Here is a 21093-nt window from a genome sequence, read left to right as displayed (position 1 = left end):
GAGATGTGGATGCTGAAGCATGCCAGGATGCCTTACAACCTGAACAGTCTGCCTCTTAATATCAGATGTACAGGTCTGGTGGTGAGATGGTAATTTATTCAGTGACAATGTAGTATATTAACGTAGCATATGCCTAGAAATGGCTTGTTATTACTGTTATAAGAATTCTAAGGTCTCAAATATAAATTAAATGTTCAAAACTTTACAAGGCAAACACATACATATGTATATAAACCAGCTGTCTGAAATAGTACAAGAGAGCAATCCTGAAGCCATTTTGACTCTCCCAAATTGTCCTCAAATATTTCTCTGCAAGGAGGAAGAAAATGGGAAAACCTCCCCATTGTCTTTTGCTTACAAATCCTGTCTTAAGGGCATATTTGTGTATGAATAGGGTGAGCCTGTGACCTGCATACAGAAACTAAAGTATTAACCATCACAAAAGAATGACCAGACTGCCCAGGTAATGCAATCAGTGACTATTATCAGGTATCCTGGCTGACAGGATTTCTGCTGTAGACTGCCTCCTCTGCTGTAGACCGCCTCCTGTGATGTATGTATGATGTTTTAGGGGGTAGTCTTGGGCTACAGGGTGGGCAATTTCAAAAGTCTATGTGCACCATTCTTCTGGGTTCTCTCCTCCCTCCTTTGTATGGTGAGTGGGGACCCTGTTGCAACAGTTTGATAAAGATCAGGCTTACTATCCGCTTTGCTTTTCAATATACTCTGGTCGGCCTCTGTTATTTTCTCCTATGGATAGGGAACCCACTTAAAGACTCTATACAGGCTCTTGGATACCCCATAAGGGAAAAGGAGCAGTTTTTTCTTATAACATTACTTTATTTCATTGCTGAGCCATGGATCAATCTGAGTCCTCAGAAATACCTTTTGTTGCATTTTGGGCGGCAATTGCCCTCTTCAAAATCCTCTACCATTTGCCAGTTGTGTATATAAAGCCTGTTTGCCTGGTCTCTCTTCATTTCTAACTTGTGGTGCACTCCAATCTTCTCTAGAGGGTGTGTCTTCACCAGAAGGACCAATGTGACTAATGATAACAGATGTAGGGAAAACGTGTCTTTGAGGACCAATAATTATATTGCTTTACCCATCCCCAGGGTTCCCATCACCAATGGCCCTGATGCTGCCAGTGACACCAGAAGCAGATGCCTCCCTCATTTCATGGCGGCAGCTGGACATTTCAATGCCTTCCCCCACACTTCCACACCACACAATGCCATTTTCATAGCTGACAATAGTCCTGTATAAGTTGTAACATTGCTGCCGCTGCCACCAAAGGACACAGCTAAGGCATGAGGGTTGGGAGGAGGCCTGCCCTGCTGTCACAGGTATTCAATGGCAGCACTTCTGCAATATGCAGCAATACTTGCTGTCTGCTTCAACAGGAATCCTGTTGCTGTATCATGCAGATAGATAAACATAAAAATTGCAAAAAGTGATTACTGTACAGTATAGAAAAGCCAATGGTCAGTGACAATGAGAACTGAAGTCCACCAACATCTTAGGGAATACCCTGTTAGCTACCACTGCTTAGTTAAACTATGGTTTAATGCAACATTTTTAACAGGGCCAGTGAATACTAGATAATGTTTTGACTACATGGAAACAGTTTTTGACTTGCATAGTGGTACTTTGTCAATGCACTGCCCTCTGGCTTGGTATGAGATTATTCTACACTGACCATCAGTTCCTGCATACCAGTTTATTTCATACCCATTGGGACTTCACAATTCAGTTATTCTTGCCTTTGGAAGAGCCAGGTTATAATACCGACTCCCTGAATTGCCTCTACAATTTCATGGACATTGCTTCTGACAACAACAATCATAAACCTTTTACAGTATGCTCCCAAATCCACTTATGGAGGTGTAATTGCATTTAGGATTGATTTCCACCATTGTGATAACTACATTTTAAATGGCGCCACTTCCTTACAATCTACCTAGCTCCTACGCTTCCAGCACTCCCCCACCTGCTTTGAGCTCCTAAACAAAGCACTTGGCCTTCTTCTAGCAACAGGTTAGCTCCATCCTGAGTTAACTGGATCTGCAGCATAGCCTACGTGAATTACTTCCAAATAATGCACTTTAGACAGAGATGCCAGATTCCAATATTGAAATAAACTAACCTTCACAGCCTCTTTCATTCACATCATTCACTTGAAAATCAGTGCTTGCAATCTTATGCTCAATCTTACTCAGAAGTAAGACTAATTAAGTACAAAGGAGCTTAAAGGTAAAGGGACCCGGGACCATTAGGTCCAGTCGTGACCAGTGGCGTAGCGTGGGTTGTCAGCACCCGGGGCAAGGCAAGTAATTTGCGCCCCCTAACCCGTGGATTTGCGCCCCCTAACCCGTGGATTTGCGCCCCCTAACCCATGGATTTGCCCTAACCCCAGATGTTGCGCCCGGTGCGGCCCGCCCCCCCTGCACCCCCCACGCTACGCCACTGGTCGTGACCGACTCTGGGGTTGCGGCGCTCATCTCGCTTTATTGGCCAAGGGAGCCGGCGTTTGTCCGCAGACAGCTTCCGGGTCATGTGGCCAGCATGACTAAGCCGCTTCTGGCGAACCAGAGCAGCACACGGAAACGCCGTTTACCTTCCCGCTGGAGTGGTACCTATTTATCTACTTGCACTTTGTGCTTTCGAACTGCTAGGTTGGCAGGAGCTGGGACCGAACAACGGGAGCTCACCCCATCGCAGGGATTCGAACTGCCGACCTTCTGATGGGCAAGTCCTAGGCTCTGTGGTTTAACCCACAGCGGCACCTGCGTCCCACAAAGGAGCTTAATCCCATGTAAATGGATACAGGATTGCAGTCTAAAGCATTGGATACCAAATGGGATTTACTCTGGAGTACACATGCAAAGGATTGCATTGCACTATACATAAGTTAATTTTTAATTACCGGTAAATACTGGGACTTTAGAAACACAAAAAGTACTGGATCAAAATAATCAGGACAGTTAAAATGCCATATCCAGTCTTCTTCTCTCCCCCACTCCAATGTAAGATGATTTGTAGCTACAGGACAAACTAGAAAAAGATAACAGCCAGTCAAATGGGATTTTTTATTTTAAAAAGCACTGGGCAACATCTGACACTTTGGAATTAATCTGGACCAAAATCAGATGCTATCACTTCTTCAGTGAGGAAGCAATAATTTATGAGGTGGCAACTATGTAAAAGAACCTATATAACCAGAAAATTAAATTAGTATGATTATGGTGTTGTTGCTTTTTGGAATCAACAAGGTCAATTATGTTTTGACTTATTATTCTCAGTAAAAAACCAATACAGTAATCCAATCTGAAACCTTACCAAATGAATCATACTATACATTGATGAATAAAGAATTACATCATGTCACAAATAGAAAAAAGTTTCACTTAAGTGAAAAAGGTGAATAACTACAATAACATATTAAGGCTGCAATCCTATTGCACCAGCCCATTGAACCAGAAGCAGCTTAGTCATGCTGGCCACATGACCCGGAAAAACTGTCTGCGGACAAACGCCGGCTCCCTCGGCCTGTAAAGCGAGATGAGCGCCGCAACTCCAGAGTTGTCTGCGGCTGGACTTAACTGTCAGGAGTCCTTTACCTTTACCTTTAACCATGTATACTAAGAAGTAAGTTCTATTTAATTCCATCAGCATTACTTCCAGATAAGTGGAGCTGGGATTGTAGCCTTCATCTACTCTCAAATGTGCACAGGTTTGCATCTTTAGGCTGTGATCATGAAGGAGCCCATTTATATAAAGTCAAGGTTTTAAGGCTGCAATGCTTACCAGGATGTAAATCCTGCTGAACTGATTGACCATTTCTAAGTAAATGTGCTGATGACTGGAGTCCATTATCTACAACCATCTGCACTAATTATTTAGGAGAAACACAATCCACTGAACTCAGTGGACCTTATATTCAGAAAACATTTATAGGTCATGTGTAGATCTAGGTTCTTAAACCAAGAATGGAAGAGATTCCTTTCCCCCATAAAGAATATTGTAAAGTTATGGTGTCTGAAATCAGGAACAACTACTAACTAGACCCTCATATGTTGGTTTCTGTAATAAGGAGCACCTATCCCATACTATTTACTCAGTTTTTTAAAACCTGTTCTCTCACTCTGGGCCTCTGACTTTTTAAATTAGTTTAGAATATGTTTTAGGGTATGTTTGTTTGTTTTTAAACTAGCAGTAGTTTTTATTGCTCGATACTGTATTTTAATGTTGTGGTTTTGTATTTTGCTTTCAGAGTTGCAACGAGAATTTCTGCTATACAGCAGCTATAGAAATGTAAAAAATCTTGTTGGACGAGTCTGTATTCAGACCAACCAAAAAGCCACGAAATTGTGGCAGGTGTTCCGAGTTATTCACAATACTTCATCAAGGTAAGATTTGTGACAGAGGCGAAAAATAAAAATACCAAAAAAAAGTACAAACGGGAGGCTAAAATGTTGCAGCATACGGTCAGTTTAAGAACCAAGCTCAAGGTGGATTTATTTTTGTTTTACATTTTGGCTGGCTCCAATAAAGGCATTTCCTCAACTTTGGATTTTAGATAAACAAGGCTACCTTTGCACTTTTATATAAGGATGTACAGTAGTTGGTTAAAAGTGCAACCCAAACCATTTCTACTTCGGAGAAAATTCAAAAGGGTAAGAAGAGCTAGGGCGGTAGCCTTAGCTAAGTAATAAACAACGATATTGTGACAGCTAAGAAATAAAGGGAACAATGATTTCCCAAAAAAACACCGTCACTACACTCTCTGACAACTCAACGCCTCCTGCCCGCACCGAGGTACACGCACGCCAGCCGCTGCTCCGCCTTCGAAGACTCCTGTAGGCGAGATCTGCAAAATATATCCGCGCAGCAACCCGTGCCCTGCTGGAGGACAGGAGAGCCAATCACAGCGCAGGGCGACACCCTCGCGCTCAGAGAGCGAGAGAGAGAAAAGCCTTCTCACCCCCTTCAGGCCGGCGCAGTGGTACATCCCTAAGGCGTTCTGGGTCCCCTCCCCAAGCAGGCGCAGTGGTACAGCCGCGAAGGGCGGCTGGTTCCCTCCCCCACCGGCGGAGGGAGACGCCATTGCGGAGTTGTTTGTGAAGCAGCAGAGCGAGAGCAGGCGGCCGCCGGGGAGGGAGACGTCGGCGTTGCCAGCGGTGCTGAGGCCTTTTTTTTTTGGAGGTGGGGAGGCCCGAGGATTCATTTGGCAGCCGAGGGGAGCGGGGAGCATCATGTCCACCCCAGCTAGGCGGAGGCTAATGAGAGATTTCAAGAGGTAAGCGCTCTTCCCCTTTCCTTCCTCCTTCCAAGAGCTCTGGCTGCTTCCCAGGGCCGGAATGCGCCCCCTCCCTCCCGCCTTCTCTGGAGGAGGAGGAGGAAGGGGGGTCCCCCCTGCTCTTGGGGACCCCCTTGTAAGAGCCTAGCTGCTCACCTTTGCCTTTTGCCCTTCCAAAGGAGCTGGGGGGGGGCTTTCTGTGTTTAGGGCGGAGGGGAAGAAGAACTCTAGATCTCGCCTGTCCGTCTCTACCCCAAAAAAACTGGGAGGACAAAGAGTTCAAGAGTTTCTACTTCCTCCCCTCGAAAAGATCTGCCCTTGCCCCGCACCCAGACTGCCCCCCACCCTCCCTCCTTCCCCTTCCTCCTCTGTTAAGAAGAAGAAAGTCAAGGTGCTTTTATAAGAACAAGGGTTGTGCTAGACAAAAGACTTATGAAACTTGCTGGGTTTTTTCCTCTTCTCTGTTCAAACCCCCCCCCCCCAAAATAAAAGAGAGGCCAAACTGATTCGAGAGACCATTCCCTTTTTTTTTTGCTTTGACGCCCCTTTGTAGAATACTTGTCTTGTTGCTATAAGGGAGTTGGATTGAAATAGACTGGATTGACCACGTCACAGGTACAGATGAAGGCCCCCCCCCAACTCAGGGGAATGACCTAGGGAGCCAGTTTGTTTATAGCATGGGGCGTTATGCAAAATAGTGATTAGGTCACTGGTTTTAAGAAGTCGCCTCTTACCTGTGTTTTTTTCTATCCTGCACCCACCCCCACCCCTCCAAGTACTCAGCATGCCTTTGGGGTTTGCCGAGTGTGAAAACGGGTTTGTTACATAAAAGCCATGGTAAATGGTATGCCCAAGAAATGATTTCCGACGGTTTTCTTTTCTTTTCTTTTTAAGGAAGGAAACTGGTAGGCCACAGAGCTGTATTAAATGCAAGCTTTGTTATTTCCGTTTAATAGAGTTTTTCTATGCTCTTCATCCACTGATCCCAAAGCATCTTGCCAATGTGATGCTTCAAAAATAAAAGAAGCCATTGTCACAGCCTCAGGTTACCCAGTGAGCCAACAGTGGAGCTGTAAATAAAACTCCATGCAGTCCAGTGTCCCCCTCTTTCGTTTAGCTATGTTGAATCTTTTAATCCCCAAGGATCTGCTCCAGAGTAGAGTTTCAGTGCATTTGGTATTCACTCTACTCTGTTCCCTTATGACTTGGACTTATGCAAAGAGAATTGGTATATGAATTATCTCTCAGAAATGTAAACTCTTTAAAAGGCTGGCCTGTGAATTCCATAGCTTCCTGGGTGGGGGGATAGGGGAAATGGTGGAGAGAAACACTGATTTTTTTAAAATTTTTGCTATATAACCAGCTGTGTTCTTCAAAAGCAGGGAGAATGTTGGCTGTGCTTAAGTGAATGCAATGATTTTAGTCATGGCTTATAGAAAATGCTAACTTTCTCACACTGAAGTTGTGTGTGCCTATTACAATGGAGGCTTGTGTTGTTTCCGTGTTTGTTTAGGGCTGCTTCCTATAATTGCTCTTTGCCTCTTAGCTTTTACTGACATCTGGAGGCATCTGTGAAGGTTATGCTGAAGTTGGCAAAATAATGGCCATTTTATTTTCTCAAGCAGGTTGCCAAGAAAGACATCCTATCCAAATATGCTTTTCCTGGCACTGCAAATGGATTCTACAAAGAAACCTGTGCATATTCTATAAAATTACAATATATACATTGTATACTTAAATATTGTTTAGATAACATTACACAGGAACTATTACAGCATGGATGTTGTTAAGCGTACAGAAAGCTATATGGTCTCCAACTTTGCTTAAATTTGGAATTAATAGAGGAGTAAAGAAACAAAGTAATTGTATGAACAGGTGAACATTTTAAGATGGGATCCAGTTGCTGCTGAATTGACATAGGACTGCAGATAGTTGTTTTTCCCCAGTATGGCAAATGTGGTTATGCCATGCCACAGAATGGGTTGGTGCTGTGACACGGTGGCCGTATCCAACAATGCAGTATTGCACAAAGCTGTGATCCTGAACTGTTTTCTTGAATGCATTCCATTGAAATCAGCAAGGCTTACTTTGAAATGAATGTATCGGAATTAATTTCAGGAACTGAACTTACTTATACATTCCTCAGTCAAGCTAAGTTTCACTATGGGAACTAGGCCTTTATACTTCTAGGTTAGTTTTAATAATTGTTTTACTGGTTTCACTATACTGACTTAAATTTTAAAATCTGCCGTAAGACAACTTGTGTTGCATCTGGAATAACATGAAAAATTATGACCCCAGAACCAAGCAATATTTTCACCAAGGCACCAATGTTTTGAAAACTGACACAAAAGTTAGAAAGGTTATGATTAGAAATTAAACTGCACTTAACTTGCTAGTTGTTTTTTTAAAATCCAGTGTTGTGTGAGCTAGGACAGTCCTTTTGAAAGAGGACATAAAATGCACTAACTATAAGGGATCCCTAGCCTAGACATTTGTTAAACAACTCCACATAACACTATTGATGAAGACATTTTAACTACTGAATGGGGAAATATCTGGCATGAGAAATCTCAAAATGGAATGCGTTTGTTTCAAAGTGCATGCTAGATAGCTGGTTTCACATAGAAACTGGGATTCATGTCAGGAAACACTTAGTTCAAAGCTCACCTCAACTGTTCTAAGTATTCTTGGATAACATATGTGAAGTGTTTTGAACATTTGAAATTTACTATATAAATGTTGAGTATTTGGCACTCAAGCCATCTGAGTTAAGGAAGGTATATTTTGCTTAAGTCTTTATTTCATTTAGGCTGACTTAGTAGTAAATGGCATCCTTGCTCCCTCTAATCTTCAATTAACTCTGTTTGCATGTGAAATCCCAGTCAGGGCTGCAAAATCTTCATAGCTGAAGGCTTTTCACAGCATGGTGTTCATGAAGCTTCAAGAACCAAAGCTATCTCTGAACAGCACATGGGGCTTAATGCTTTTGCTGAGACACTGGCATGCAAGCTGGCTATCATGTAGCAAGAAGTCACGTTCCTTTGCTCTCCAGCCAAGGTTTTAGGTAGCTTGTGCTGTTGACATTAAACTGATTGAACTGAGCATGCTCCAAGAAGAGAGCTGTATAAATGCAGGGTAGTTTTAAGGGCAAGGAACTGTATGTAGACTGACAATGCAGCATGCTGTTAATTTGCTGTTATTCCTAATGCCACTCTGTTGCAAGTCTTCCTTCCCAATACAGTGGTACCTCGGGTTAAGTACTTAATTCGTTCCGGAGGTCCTTACTTAACCTGAAACTGTTCTTAACCTGAAGCACCACTTTAGCTAATGGGGCCTCCTGCTGCTGCTGCGCCGCCAGAGCACGATTTCTGTTCTCATCCTGAAGCAAAGTTCTTAACCTGAAGCACTATTTCTAGGTTAGCGGAGTCTGTAACCTGAAGCGTATGTAACCCGAGGTACCACTGTAAATGGAAATGTACTTTTTGATGTGAGGGCTACTGACAGAGAATTATTTCAGTGTCTTAAATCTCTAATTTTCCTCTGCAAAATGTTGCAAACTCTTAAATAAACATGATTAACAGACTATCACTAATATTGCAGTTCTGCTGTAAAAATGTCCGTATACAATACTGGCATAACAAGGCAAGCTCTTGTGTTACATAAAGTAAGCGTGAGGAGGTCATATTTGCCACATGGAAGGAGTTCACTCTGTCTCTTCAGCTTTTCTTTAAGAGATGTCTCTGTATGTAATCCAGCTTGAGAAACGGAGTGACTTTAAAAAAAGATGCATCTTGACCATGTTGGGACTTTTTTTCTTTAATGGAGTAACATATGGAGGTGGGTTGAAATGGGCTGGTACAGCACACTCTGAAATCAAATTGTTCCACCAACCAAAATAGAACAGCACTGTCTCACTACAGATATTATTAATGATCATCATTTCTCTACTGAAAACCCAGATAAAATATATTTCTGTGGTGTACAGAATCTCAAAACCAGAGCAACATAAATAAAATTGAAACAAAATACATTTAGGAAGCTTAAGTCGAGTCTGGGTCACCTGACAAGGTTATGAAAAGTATAAATTATTTCCATGGGAAAGCTTGCTGAAATAGTGACATAATAACACAAGTAGGCACCTAAGACTCATTACAGATGATGTCTACTTGCTTTCATTAGGTATAGAGTTCCATAATCCCATGCCATCTCTTTAAATTCACAATTTCTTGTTGAGGATAGCCAGGCACCATTTGACAAGTCTTATGTGGCAGGATACAAAGTTCAAGCAGGGGTTATGGAATAGGGCAGTATTTGAAGTACACTGGCCTTAGGTTGTTTAGAACATCATATACTAATAGTAAGACCTTGAAAAAAGATAATCAGCATGTGATAGCCAGTGCAGCTCCCTCAGCACAAGTGTTAGTTTGTTGGTAGCCAACACCCAATAGCACCAGCTGCAGCTTTCATACCAGCCTCAAGGGTAGCCCAACATAAAGTGCATTACATCAGTCTATCCTAAAGGTCACCAATGCATGAGCCACCATAGTGGAGCTAACCCATAGCTGACAAACCAGCTGAATCAAGGGTCTTGATTTCGCCTGATGTTTCAGTAATGTTCTGTGTTTCAAACAGACATAATTTATGGCTTCAGTAGATGCTTGCCAATATGTAAACAAATAACAGTTCATTTTCCGTATAGTTATCTCCAAGTGATGGTGTGAATGCTCATGAGAAGAATGCAGCTTGCTAGTAGAGCATCTGTTTGGATGCAGATGGTCTGTGCCTCAGTACCCAGCAATAGCCACCACAAAGCAGATCTCAGGTTGACTACCAACACTACTTACGTGGTGGCATAAGTGAACAGACAAGCTTTGCTTACATCAGGCACCAGAAGTGCTAAGCCTGAGAAAAGATGTGCAAGTGTCCCCAACTCTCCTCCTCTTACAGCTATAGAAAAGAGGATAATCATCATAGACACATACAGTTAAAGCAAATTAGATAAAATATGAGTGTTTTCTGTGCTGAAATGTAAAAGAATGAGTGCAGAAGATTAGGTTGGCAACAAGTAACTTCAGTCCAGGATTGTGTAAGGACTGAACCTTGGTGGCAGAGCATATTCTTAGCATATAAACATTCTCGGGTTCAGCCCCCAAAGAACTCCCAAGTAGGGCTGGGAATGTCCCATGCCTGAAACCCATGACAGCCATTATCTGTTAGTGTAGACAATACTGAACTAGATAAGACTCATTTTCAGGCTGCTTCCTATTTTCCACAGAATGCTGGCTGACCATTGAGGAGACAGAAAACCAGATGGGAGGAGGAATGGGTGGAATATCATAAAGGAAGGCATGGCTGGCTGGAATAGTGTGTGTACACTATGGATTTTAATGTCTCCATGCATTCTGCTTTCTTCTTTAAAGATTACAGGAAGATCCACCCGTGGGGGTCAGTGGTGCACCATCTGAGAACAACATAATGCAATGGAATGCAGTTATTTTTGGGTAAGTGAACCTTACCTTCATTATAAAGGAAATGAATGAATATATTCTAAGTTATTTATTTTCTGTGTCACTTTCAAAAATGCTAAATGATGACTGACACAATTGAGCACATCATTGGAAACAGATTGTTAAGGGCCCAGTCTTGCACTCCAGAGTATTCAGTTTAATAGGGCAACATGGAACATATAGGATAGGATTCAACTAATAAGCCCCACCAGTGGAAGCCCATGCAAGGACTTCTGCTAGCTCAGCGGGGCTTTCCCCTCTCCTACCTTGCACACACACATGCCCAAAGTGGGGGTGGGATCAGGAGAACCCCCTGAACAACATGCAGGGGGAGGGGCACAAATGTTTGTGTTGATGGAGCAATCTGTTTAGCACTAAATTGAATCCCTCTCAAATCATTCTCTTTTAAGCTTTCTTATGATATAGCATGTAATTGTACAAGCATGGCGCTTTTAATTGAGAGTGGAACAAGCTGAGCACACTTTGGCTGAAAATTCCAGTGAATGTATTGTCTCAAATTATAGCTTTGCAAGTGAGACTCTGTGCAGAGGCACTGCAATATCTAGAGTTTGGGAATCAAACATATTTTCAGTAACACATTTATATACCAAGCTACTGGCCACTGTTTTATGGGAACCTAAATGGCAGAAAATAGCTTGTGAGTTCTGTTTGTTCATTTACAGTTAAGGAATAATTAATTCTTATTATCTCTCTTTCCAGGCCAGAAGGTACTCCCTTTGAAGATGGTAAGCTTTTAAAACATTCTTTGCTTCTGGTAGCTTTTCTAAAATTTAGAATCTAAGCACAGGAATCTTGCATTATGTTGCCATATGTTACCTGTAATAGTTGTCTGATATTGTTATATTGAGGATAACATTCCAGCTGTAGTAGTAATACATGTAAGCAAAGGTAAAGGAGCCCTGGATGGTTAAGTCCAGGCAAAGGCGACTTTGGGGTGCAGCACTCATCTCACTTCAGGCCGAGGGAGCTAGCGTTTGTCTGCAAACAGCTTTCCGGGTCATGTGGCCAGCATGACTAAACCACATCTGGCACAACAGGACACAGTGACGATTGCCAGAGCACACGGAAATGCCGTTTACCTTCCCGTGGCAGCAGTTCCTATTTACCTACTTGCACTGGTGTGTTTTTGAATTGCTAGGTTGGCAGAAGCTGGGATAGAGCAATGGGAACTAACCCCATCATGTATATTTGAACCACTGACCTTCCAGTTGGGAAGCCCAAGAGGTTCGGTGGTTTAGACCACAGTACCACTTGCTCCCTACCCGTAATACATGTAAACCTTGGTAACAAAAACCAGCTACCTGTTTTAAAGCCCATTATTCTAACAGTACCTATTAGCAAGAAGTCCTAGTACTTTAAATCATGTAAATTTACTTGTTTGACCACAATACTAAGGCTGCAGTCCTAACCCCACTCACCTTGGAGCAAGTCACATTGAAGTCAATAAAACTTAACTTTTCAGTAGACCTGTTTAGAATTGCACTGTACAATATAAATAAAATCCACTAGTTAAAAGGGTCTTTTATCATTTAGGTTTGCAGCCCGAGAACACAAAGTGCTAATCAGTCTGATGGTTTCATGAAGTAGGTTGTCACATCCCTAATCTAAAATTGGGTCATCTGGAGGAGTTATAAATTAACCATGACTGACAATTTGGAAATATTTTAATGCTTGAATTTGCAGCTGGTTCTACTGGAGCTCCCTCTGACCGCTCCAAAATTCCTATCTCCAGTGACAATTGCATATTTGCCAAAATGGGGACCCTGACGTAACAGACAGGGATTCAAAGAACCCTGAGACAAATTCTGTTTGTTAATTGAAGTTTGGACTTGAATTTCTTGAATAGAACTCCCCCATGACACATGGAAAATAGATTTTGAAATTTTGTTGTTCCCTCCCCCTTCCCCCCCCCCAATATTACTGAGCATGCCCAAGACCTTGGCCATCGCTAAAGTAGCTATTTGGCTTTTAGCCACAGTTTCCATCAACAAGGCACTTAGGCATAGAATAAAGCAGTCAGACATAATTGTTGATGGACAGCTTGGGTGTCTTCCAAATGTGATATTCAACTGGAAAAGAGTGGGCCCACGGGGTGGTGGGAGTGTGTGCGCGCGCGATAGCCCCACTCAAGGACGGTACCTAAAACCAGACCTTCAGTATGATTTTGAGCTTGTATTCAGTAGAGCCTGCTAAGATTTAGGGAGAAGTTCACATTAGTTCATTCCAACATTTTTCATGCTTTTTTGGTAATGCCTGGCTTTGCCCATAGCACATGATCCTGAATCCTCTTTTGATACTGAAAATAAAAACAACTTCACGTTCCCTTGAACTGATCTGTGTATAAAACTGTCTCGGTGAAAATAACCACAGTAAAGTATATGGCTGTTTTTGCAGTGGTTGAAGCAGACTTAAAGCCACCTGTTTATCACTCTCTAGTGTTGTGTCTTGAACAGGTTTTTTTAAAAAAGTTGAAGTTCCAAAATATTGTGTGGGTGTTTTCCCCCCATCTTTTGTTTCTTTTTAAGATCTCTATTGGTCTTATTTAGAACGTATATAAGTGTTTCCTGCAAATTTGTAAGTCTTAATGACCATAGAGCTGTTCTGTTTGTAACCTGTTATAGTTTGTGTGTGTGCTTTAAACTTGATTCTGTCAGTTGTAGTTGAAAAGGTGGGGCAAAGCAGTTTTTTGTAGAGCTTCCCAGGTTTGAGACAATTTTTGCTTAGCACCTGTAGTGAAGTAAATGGCTACTTGCAAGCTCCAGACACCTGAGGCTCTCATGTATAGCCCAGGGGAACTTGTTAGTGCAGGGAAAACGCAGGCTGTCATCACAAAAATGACGGCAAATGTTTCTGATAATCTATTTGATGGTAAGTTGTTTGTCTCTGACCCAGCCCATAGATTCTCTTAGTTTTTGATATCCAGTTGGATGTAGCGAAGACTTCAAGGCTGTCAACTGAATGTTGACAGTTCTCTTTTTTTAAAGTGTCCCTTTCTCAATACGAAAAACACACAAAAGCAGCAAAAAAGAGGCATGCTTCAAATTACTGCTGAAAATGTAGGTACTAGAAGCATTGTGTATTTCTAAGAGGATGTTACTTCTTTCAAAATAAAATTATGGCTGAGGTCAATGGGCCTTGTAGTCCAAAATGTTTGGAGGGCACCAGTTTGCTCCAGAAAAAAAGAAAGAAAAGCATACCTGTACTTACTGTCCTGGCAGCACGTTTTCTTTTGAAACATTGACATTTTTAGACGTATAGGCGTGCAACTCCTCATTTGTGTATAGTGCTTCGTTCTCAACTGCCCAGCTTTTTTCCTTTTCGTTTTCTCCAAGGATGTGTTTGACTGTGCTGGATAATTTCAGGCCAATTTACACATTCAGCTTCTGTCCCCACATAGAACACATTCTTATTTTTAGAAACAGTGTGAAATGCATGAGTTCAGATCCTTGAAATGTATCTGTATCTCACATATATGTATGTGTGTGTGTAAGAGAGAAATACCACGCAATGATCTTGAGCATGGATTTCATGCTGCTTTCTTCACAGAAATACTTTCATTGTAGTAAATGTATAATGTGTGAAGACCTGTTCATTAGAACAGTTAATCAGCACCAGCTTAAAATGCCTGTTATGTAACTAATAAATATCTGAGCTGAATAGGTTTGCCAGACGTTTATCTAACTCCATTTGTGTTTGGTTTTTAATACCAAACCAATGTTACATTTTCAACCTGTGGAAATTCAAAAGGAATATACCTAATTCATCTGCATATTTTGCTACACAGTTTTAGATTCTACTCCATATTCTCTTGAGTGGGCTGCTAAGATACTCTCAGGATGCTGATGTTATTTCTATTCATAGCTGTGTACTGCAGCATTTTATTAACTCTAAAAATAATGTTAGACTAAGTGTTTATTTTTATTTCAAGAGTAGTAGCCCTCTTGTTAATCATAAGTGCTTTTGAAAGGAATTAGTTTTTCCGCTATATATTTGCGATCTTAAGATGTTTGTAATAGCTTTGTTATATAACTCTAAACTGCCTTATGAGATGGGATACAAATGTATTAAATAAAATGTCATGTTTAGGCTTTTAAAAGCAGATTCATCTACATGATTTGTTCTTGTTTGTTGCCCCCTTTCCACCCCTTTCTCTCCTTTTTTACAGGTACCTTTAAACTAGTAATAGAATTTTCAGAAGAATATCCAAATAAGCCTCCAACTGTTCGGTTTTTATCAAAAATGTTTCATCCCAATGGTAAGTTTTCATGAAGAATATGTAAAAACCTTAGGTGCAAGCATGTGCCCTCTGACTTTTAACAAAGTTTTAATATCCATATCAATTGCTGAAGGCAATTGTCATGGCAACTACTTAACACAGAAATTCTTCACAGCCTGCAGCCAATACTTTCATTAAAATAATATCTGAACACTGAACAGCCATGTCATACTGGCAATCAGAAAAATAAATGGAAACTAATTAAGTTTAGAAATAGTTTGTTCTATTAGAGATCAATAAAGAACTTCCTGATTAAGGGAATTGCTATGGAGGGTGGGGAATGGGGAAAGATCCATTGCATGAGTGGCCGCCTCTGTTGGTCCAGCCCCCTACATCTGCAAAATCCAAAGCCTTAATGAATTTTGCAGCTGGAGCTGTAATCTTCCTTAATATCTGTGCTCCTTTTTGGAAGCTTTCTGTCTCAAAATTTGTTGCTGAATCCTCTGTGTATAGCATATGGCTGCTTCTCTTTTAGGCAAGGAGAGCTTAGTTAACAGGGAGCAGTACTGATGCTGTCCAAGCACTGATTCAATCATTTGACAAGACATTGAGGCCCTGTGTACAATATTTTTGAAACCTTTCCTCCCATTCTTCCTGTAGCCTAAGTAACTTGCTGTTCATCAGCTGAAGAGTGAGGAGGAATGAGAGATTGTTTTTACTGAGATGTCAAATGTAGCTAGACAATATACACTGTTTTAAAGAGAGACAGCGAGCCTACACGCCCATAATGTGAAGGAGATTGATCCTCCTTTTGGAGAGGAACTTTTATGTCCCTGCTCAGTGTGTGTAACTGACATACGCATAGAGGAACTCTGATTTGTGACCCATATATTTTAACTTTGTTAGGAAGATTGGTTAGAGATAAAGTGAGAGGGTTCCTCTTCTATTGCTACAAATCAAAGGAAACCAAACACCTTTCATATAATTATCTTCAGATTTTGCATCGGGATTGTTATGAGTCATGAGTCTCCATCAGCACATTGAACTGCAGAAAAACCCGTCTTGGGAACGAGAATTTCACTTTGATTTTCTTCCTGCCCAAAAGTGAACAATAAATAAATGGATACTACCTCCCAAAATGCCTAGTGACCAGTACTTCTAACCTGTGCCCACACAAGATTAACTGCAGGTTGCCTCATTGGTGAAAAGTTAGTGTGCAATATGCTCTTCTCCTATATATTTTCTGCAGCATGATCTATGCATGTTTATGAAGATTTCAATATGAATTAAAATGCTGAACTTTTGGAGAAATGCATCACCCGTTCACATGTAGCATTAAACTGGCATAAACTTGAAATAACAGTGGTATAATTTTAAAACCTTCTTTTCATTTTAGTATATGCAGATGGTAGCATATGTTTAGATATCCTTCAGAATCGCTGGAGTCCTACGTATGATGTCTCATCTATTTTAACCTCAATTCAGGTAATCTTAGTAAATAACATACTGCTCTTCATAGTAGTCTACTCATCTGAGAAGCTGATGGGGAAAATTGCTGATGAAGATTGAGTCCTTTCTATCTTGAGCAATTTATTACAGTGAATATTTTGAACTATTTCTAGTAACTGTACGGCTACTTAGTAAGTCATTTTGTCTGAAGTGCTTGTCAAAAGGATTCAGTTATTTTTCTTTTACTGTATCAGTTTAGATGTAATATTAAATGTAAATGTTGCAAGAACAGGGCCTGGGCTTGTTGTAACCCTCAAACATGGCATTCTACTCTGGTTAGATCTCTTCATTTTGATGGCTGCTGCTTTATATTCCACCCCCAATTTTAGCTTCCTTTTCTCTTTCCAGTCGCTGCTTGACGAACCCAATCCAAATAGTCCTGCCAACAGTCAGGCTGCACAACTTTATCAGGAAAACAAGCGTGAATATGAAAAAAGAGTTTCGGCTATTGTTGAACAAAGTTGGAATGATTCATAAGAGATAACTACTTCATTAACCGACATCCTCATAATCATCATGTACAATTTAACTCGCGATAGGAAATGCTATCAGAACTTCTCAAGTGCCACGTTTGACTTGCATACAGATGTGTTTGCAAAAATAAGCCCTTCAGTTTCAAAACTCTAAAAGCTTGTGTACCTTGATTAATGTACTTTCTATTGCATGTTATGACCTAAGTTATTGCTACATAAATTTGTAATATATCCTGTTTGTATTTTTTTCAAAGTGTATAATGTTGGTGTGAAGTTTTCATGACAGAATATACATATTTTGTAAATCTGTACTTTTTTCAAAATATTGAATGCCTTATTTTTGAATTCTTTAGATTTATAAATTGGACAAAAATCACTTAACAGAGTTTTATATATAAAATATTTCATGTAAAGCTGAAATACATAACCTCAGTGCAAGACATTTTTCTGTCACTTCTTTCAAGTTTTCCATGGGCTCACAGATCGCTTGCATGCAGATCTAACTACAAAAATACATTGTTAAGATGTAAGATGCCCTTTCACGTGTGCAGTCTAAAATTCTGCCTAGGTAATATTTTTTTCCCCCACCAGTGTTGGAAGAACCTTACAGTTCTCAGCACTTTGGTGTGGTAGAGAAGTACTTGGAGCTCCATTTTTTTTCAACACAGTTTTTGACATTATTTACATTTTCTTATATGGTGCTCTCCCTTTGGGGAGCTTGGTACATAAGCTGCCTTTTGCCAGTCATGCAAGATAGGATACAGTGGCAAAAAAGATGGACATGCTACTCAAGACATGCAACTCACAAATAAGTGCCCCATATCCAAACTTAACACTAGTCATTACATTAGCAACTCTTAACTGGCCAAAACCATTCACAGCAGAGCCAGTGGACAAGTGGACAAGGTGCAGAGAGTGCTGCCATTCACTAATGCAGACCATTGCCATAGCTATGTATATGCCCGAACAACTGAGTTTTAATCACATGCAGGTGGTAATTCTGCCTTGTATCTCATTTTACCTCTGCTTAAAGAAAGCTCTTTGCTCAGAGGAGAGAGGAAGTTCTGTGAATGGAAAGCCAAATCTTCCCAGGTTACCTTTCATGCAGTTCCATAGTAGATTTGGGAGGGGGAGAGAAAGGAGAAGCAGTAAAAATGGCTTTCCTGCCTTCTGTGAGTAGAGGGACACAATGAGATGCAGCCTTTGGTTAACTTGCTTACTGTAGGCAAAATCTGGAACTACATCAATACAGCAAGGTTTCTAGTTTAACAGAATTAAAACCAGAATCTAAACCTGTTTCAAATGGAGATGGAGGAAAACAGGATGGCTCTAACGACCAGGTCACTTTTTATCAATGGGACTTCTTCCTACATGATGGGTATGAGCAAGTACAAGAAATCCTTTGCATAGATGCTTCCGCTTTGCTTAATACATTATTATCCCACCTTTCCAGTAAATGGGTCTTAAGATGCCTAACAATAGCAGTACAATAGAACAGCAACAAAATAAAATCAAGGCAGGAGAAACAGTTTCCAACCTCTTGAAAACCAGTTAAAACAAACATCAACATAACTAAAAAGCCAGATGTTGAGTCTAAGGCCTGTATAAATGAAAATGTACTTGCCTGCTGGTGGTAGGTCGTCAAGCCTGGTTAGCCCCTTCCTTTTCCTTGGCAAGGCATTCAAGAGCCTGCAAGCAGCAAGTGAAAAGGTCCTCTTTTTTTTTTAGTTCCCATCAAATGCGCTTCATATGGTGGAAAATGCAGACTTTCAGATGACACAGTCCCAAGTCGTTTAGGACTTCACAGGCCACACAACTCGCACTTTGGGTTTTACCTAGAAACAGACTTGCTAGCCTATGAAATTGTGAAAGCATGGGAACTGCATGCCCCTGACAGCTGGCCCCCCTCACTGGGTGCAGCACGCAAAACCAACTTGAGCTTCTGAATACTCTTCAGAGACTGTCTCATGTGGAGTGTCACAGTTGTCCAAATGAGATTTAAGTAAGTTACGTGCTAACGATGGCCTGATACTGCAAGGAACAGGCACAGTTTTTGCACTAACCTTAGCTGTGCAAAAGTGCTGCTGGATGCTGTCAAAACCCATCCAGGCTCGGGGTTGATTGCAAAGGTACACCTGAACTATAAGTCCAGAGGGAGTGCAGCCCTATCCAAGGCTGAATGTAAACCCAGCTATCTTACAACCAGCCAGGAGCATTCTGTCCTGTGTGGTGTAAGCTTCAATTTGCCCTCATTAAGTCTGTTACTGAATCAGGCTTTAATTCAGAACTTGAACAGTTTCCATGGATTTAAACGTAAAAGGTAAAAGTTTTGGGTACTGTCAGAATACTGGTGATAGCAAAATTTTGCTGAGTTAAGGTATTTTTATAAAAATAAATAAATTAATATTTCCAGTGTCACATGGTGAGAAATTCAAAACTAAGGAAAAGTATGATATGGTTTTATTTATTTAATACTTCTAAAGAATCCTGAAAGTTCAGATGCATTTAGTACTTTATGGTTTAAGGAACTGGAATCCTAGATCATTTCAGTTGCAAAATTCAATTGTATAGTTACAATTCTGAAACAAGTTGTTAAAAAAAATTTCCTACTATGACTTTGAAAACTCAGATTTATGAAAGACACAACATTAATAGTAATATCAAATACTAGGAAATGTTCTGAATTTACCTTCATATGTACTCTGTTGAACATGGTGGGAAACGATTTGTACAAAATCACCGGCTAGAAGTACAATTCTTTAATAACCAAAGTAGAAAGTACAAGACTTCTCTTTTGTGCTCTATCATTGCAGCTATTTCACAAGCATCTAATTCAGTTTTCCTTAACTGCTATGCATGTGTGATCTTTGTTTTGGTTAAGATTATGTTACTTCTATATAAATAGTACCCATGTACTGATATCAGAATACATGTTACTATAACAACCTTCTCATTAACAGGCATACTAGGTCATTTAAGTCCTGCCTTTGCTAAATGAAAGATAAACACTACCTTGGCTAAAGAATATGCTTGCTTGGTGAATTGTAGGAATGGAAACTCTAAAAAGGATTGGGAAATGTTATCAAATTCTCAGTGGCTAACCTTTTTATAGAAGGCCAGGAAAGATGTGGTGGTAATACAAACAATCACTTGCATTACATTAAAGGACTTTAATATTCTCTCACAATAATAGGTGTAAAAGCAGATTAAGATAGTGGAAGTTTACAACCCAACAGTAGGAAAAGGGGCTTCACAATTAACTAGTGGTATTAGGGTGGGTATTTTTGGCTATCAGTAATGGTTGCTGGGATAAGAAAATGATAAAATGTGAGAATGGGTTTGGGTTTGGGGATTTTTTAAATATATTTTTTAAAGAAAATAAACACAGAAATTTTCTCCTTGCCAACCACAGTCCATGTCCCTACGTCAGAGGTCGTACGCTTTCTAGGGAGACTCGCAGTAATAAAGCAGTAATTTTCTGCTGCTTCTTTCCGTAGTTCAAATTCCTGTCATAACTTTTACCCATAAAAGTTATTGGTAGGTTAGAACTGTACAACCAAAGAGAATATGCACAGGAGATGAATTGTGCTTAGCATGAACTGCAAGTGGGGCAGACAAAATTGAGAATATCTTTCCAGAGTCAGGTGGGGGTGGTAGATAATATTTCCCCCCACCAACCCTGGATCAAACCTGTGAGAACATGTAATAGAGTCTGTTTCCAGGGAAGACAGGCAATACCTGCTAGATCAGGTGTGGAGAACCTTTGTTCCTCTCCATGTGTTGCTGAATCCCAGCAAGCATGGGAGTTATAGCAACACCAGGAGGGCCAAAGGCTCCTTACACCTGACCCAGGTAACAGTTTCCTATGTTCTGAAATGTGGCAGAGTGTACTCTCCATGTGACAACTCCACACAGGGGAGCTGTGCTACTGGTAGCAGCAGGGGAAAGGAATCTCCTAGCCTAATATGACAGCAGGCCTCTGGTAGTAGTGACATAGGTACATTTGGAAGCACTTTGCCAGCAAGCATGTCAAACTGACCTGACAGTCTTTCCCCCACATGAATA

General features: G+C 40.7%; 1 protein-coding gene across 2 annotated transcripts; it reads left to right on the top strand.

Annotated features, from left to right (window-relative positions):
• Nucleotides 1-4825: 4825 nt before the first annotated feature.
• On the top strand, nt 4826-20050 carry UBE2B (ubiquitin conjugating enzyme E2 B). Of its 2 annotated transcripts, none has more exons than XM_083600060.1 (6): nt 4826-5299; nt 10723-10803; nt 11530-11555; nt 14996-15085; nt 16443-16531; nt 16904-20050. In XM_083600060.1, the coding sequence occupies exons 1-6, from the start codon at nt 5256-5258 to the stop codon at nt 17030-17032; spliced, it is 459 nt and encodes a 152-aa protein (XP_083456186.1). In that variant the 5' UTR covers nt 4826-5255; the 3' UTR covers nt 17033-20050. The 2 variants fall into 2 exon arrangements, with proteins under 2 accessions (XP_083456186.1, XP_083456187.1); XM_083600061.1 differs by having other exon boundaries at nt 5111-10285; nt 10578-10803.
• The last annotated feature ends 1043 nt before the right edge of the window (nt 20051-21093 follow it).

The sequence above is a fragment of the Podarcis filfolensis genome (assembly GCF_964270895.1).
Source record: "Podarcis filfolensis genome assembly, chromosome: 2".
NCBI lineage: Eukaryota > Metazoa > Chordata > Lepidosauria > Squamata > Lacertidae > Podarcis > Podarcis filfolensis.
This window is presented reverse-complemented; position numbering and strand designations above follow the sequence as displayed.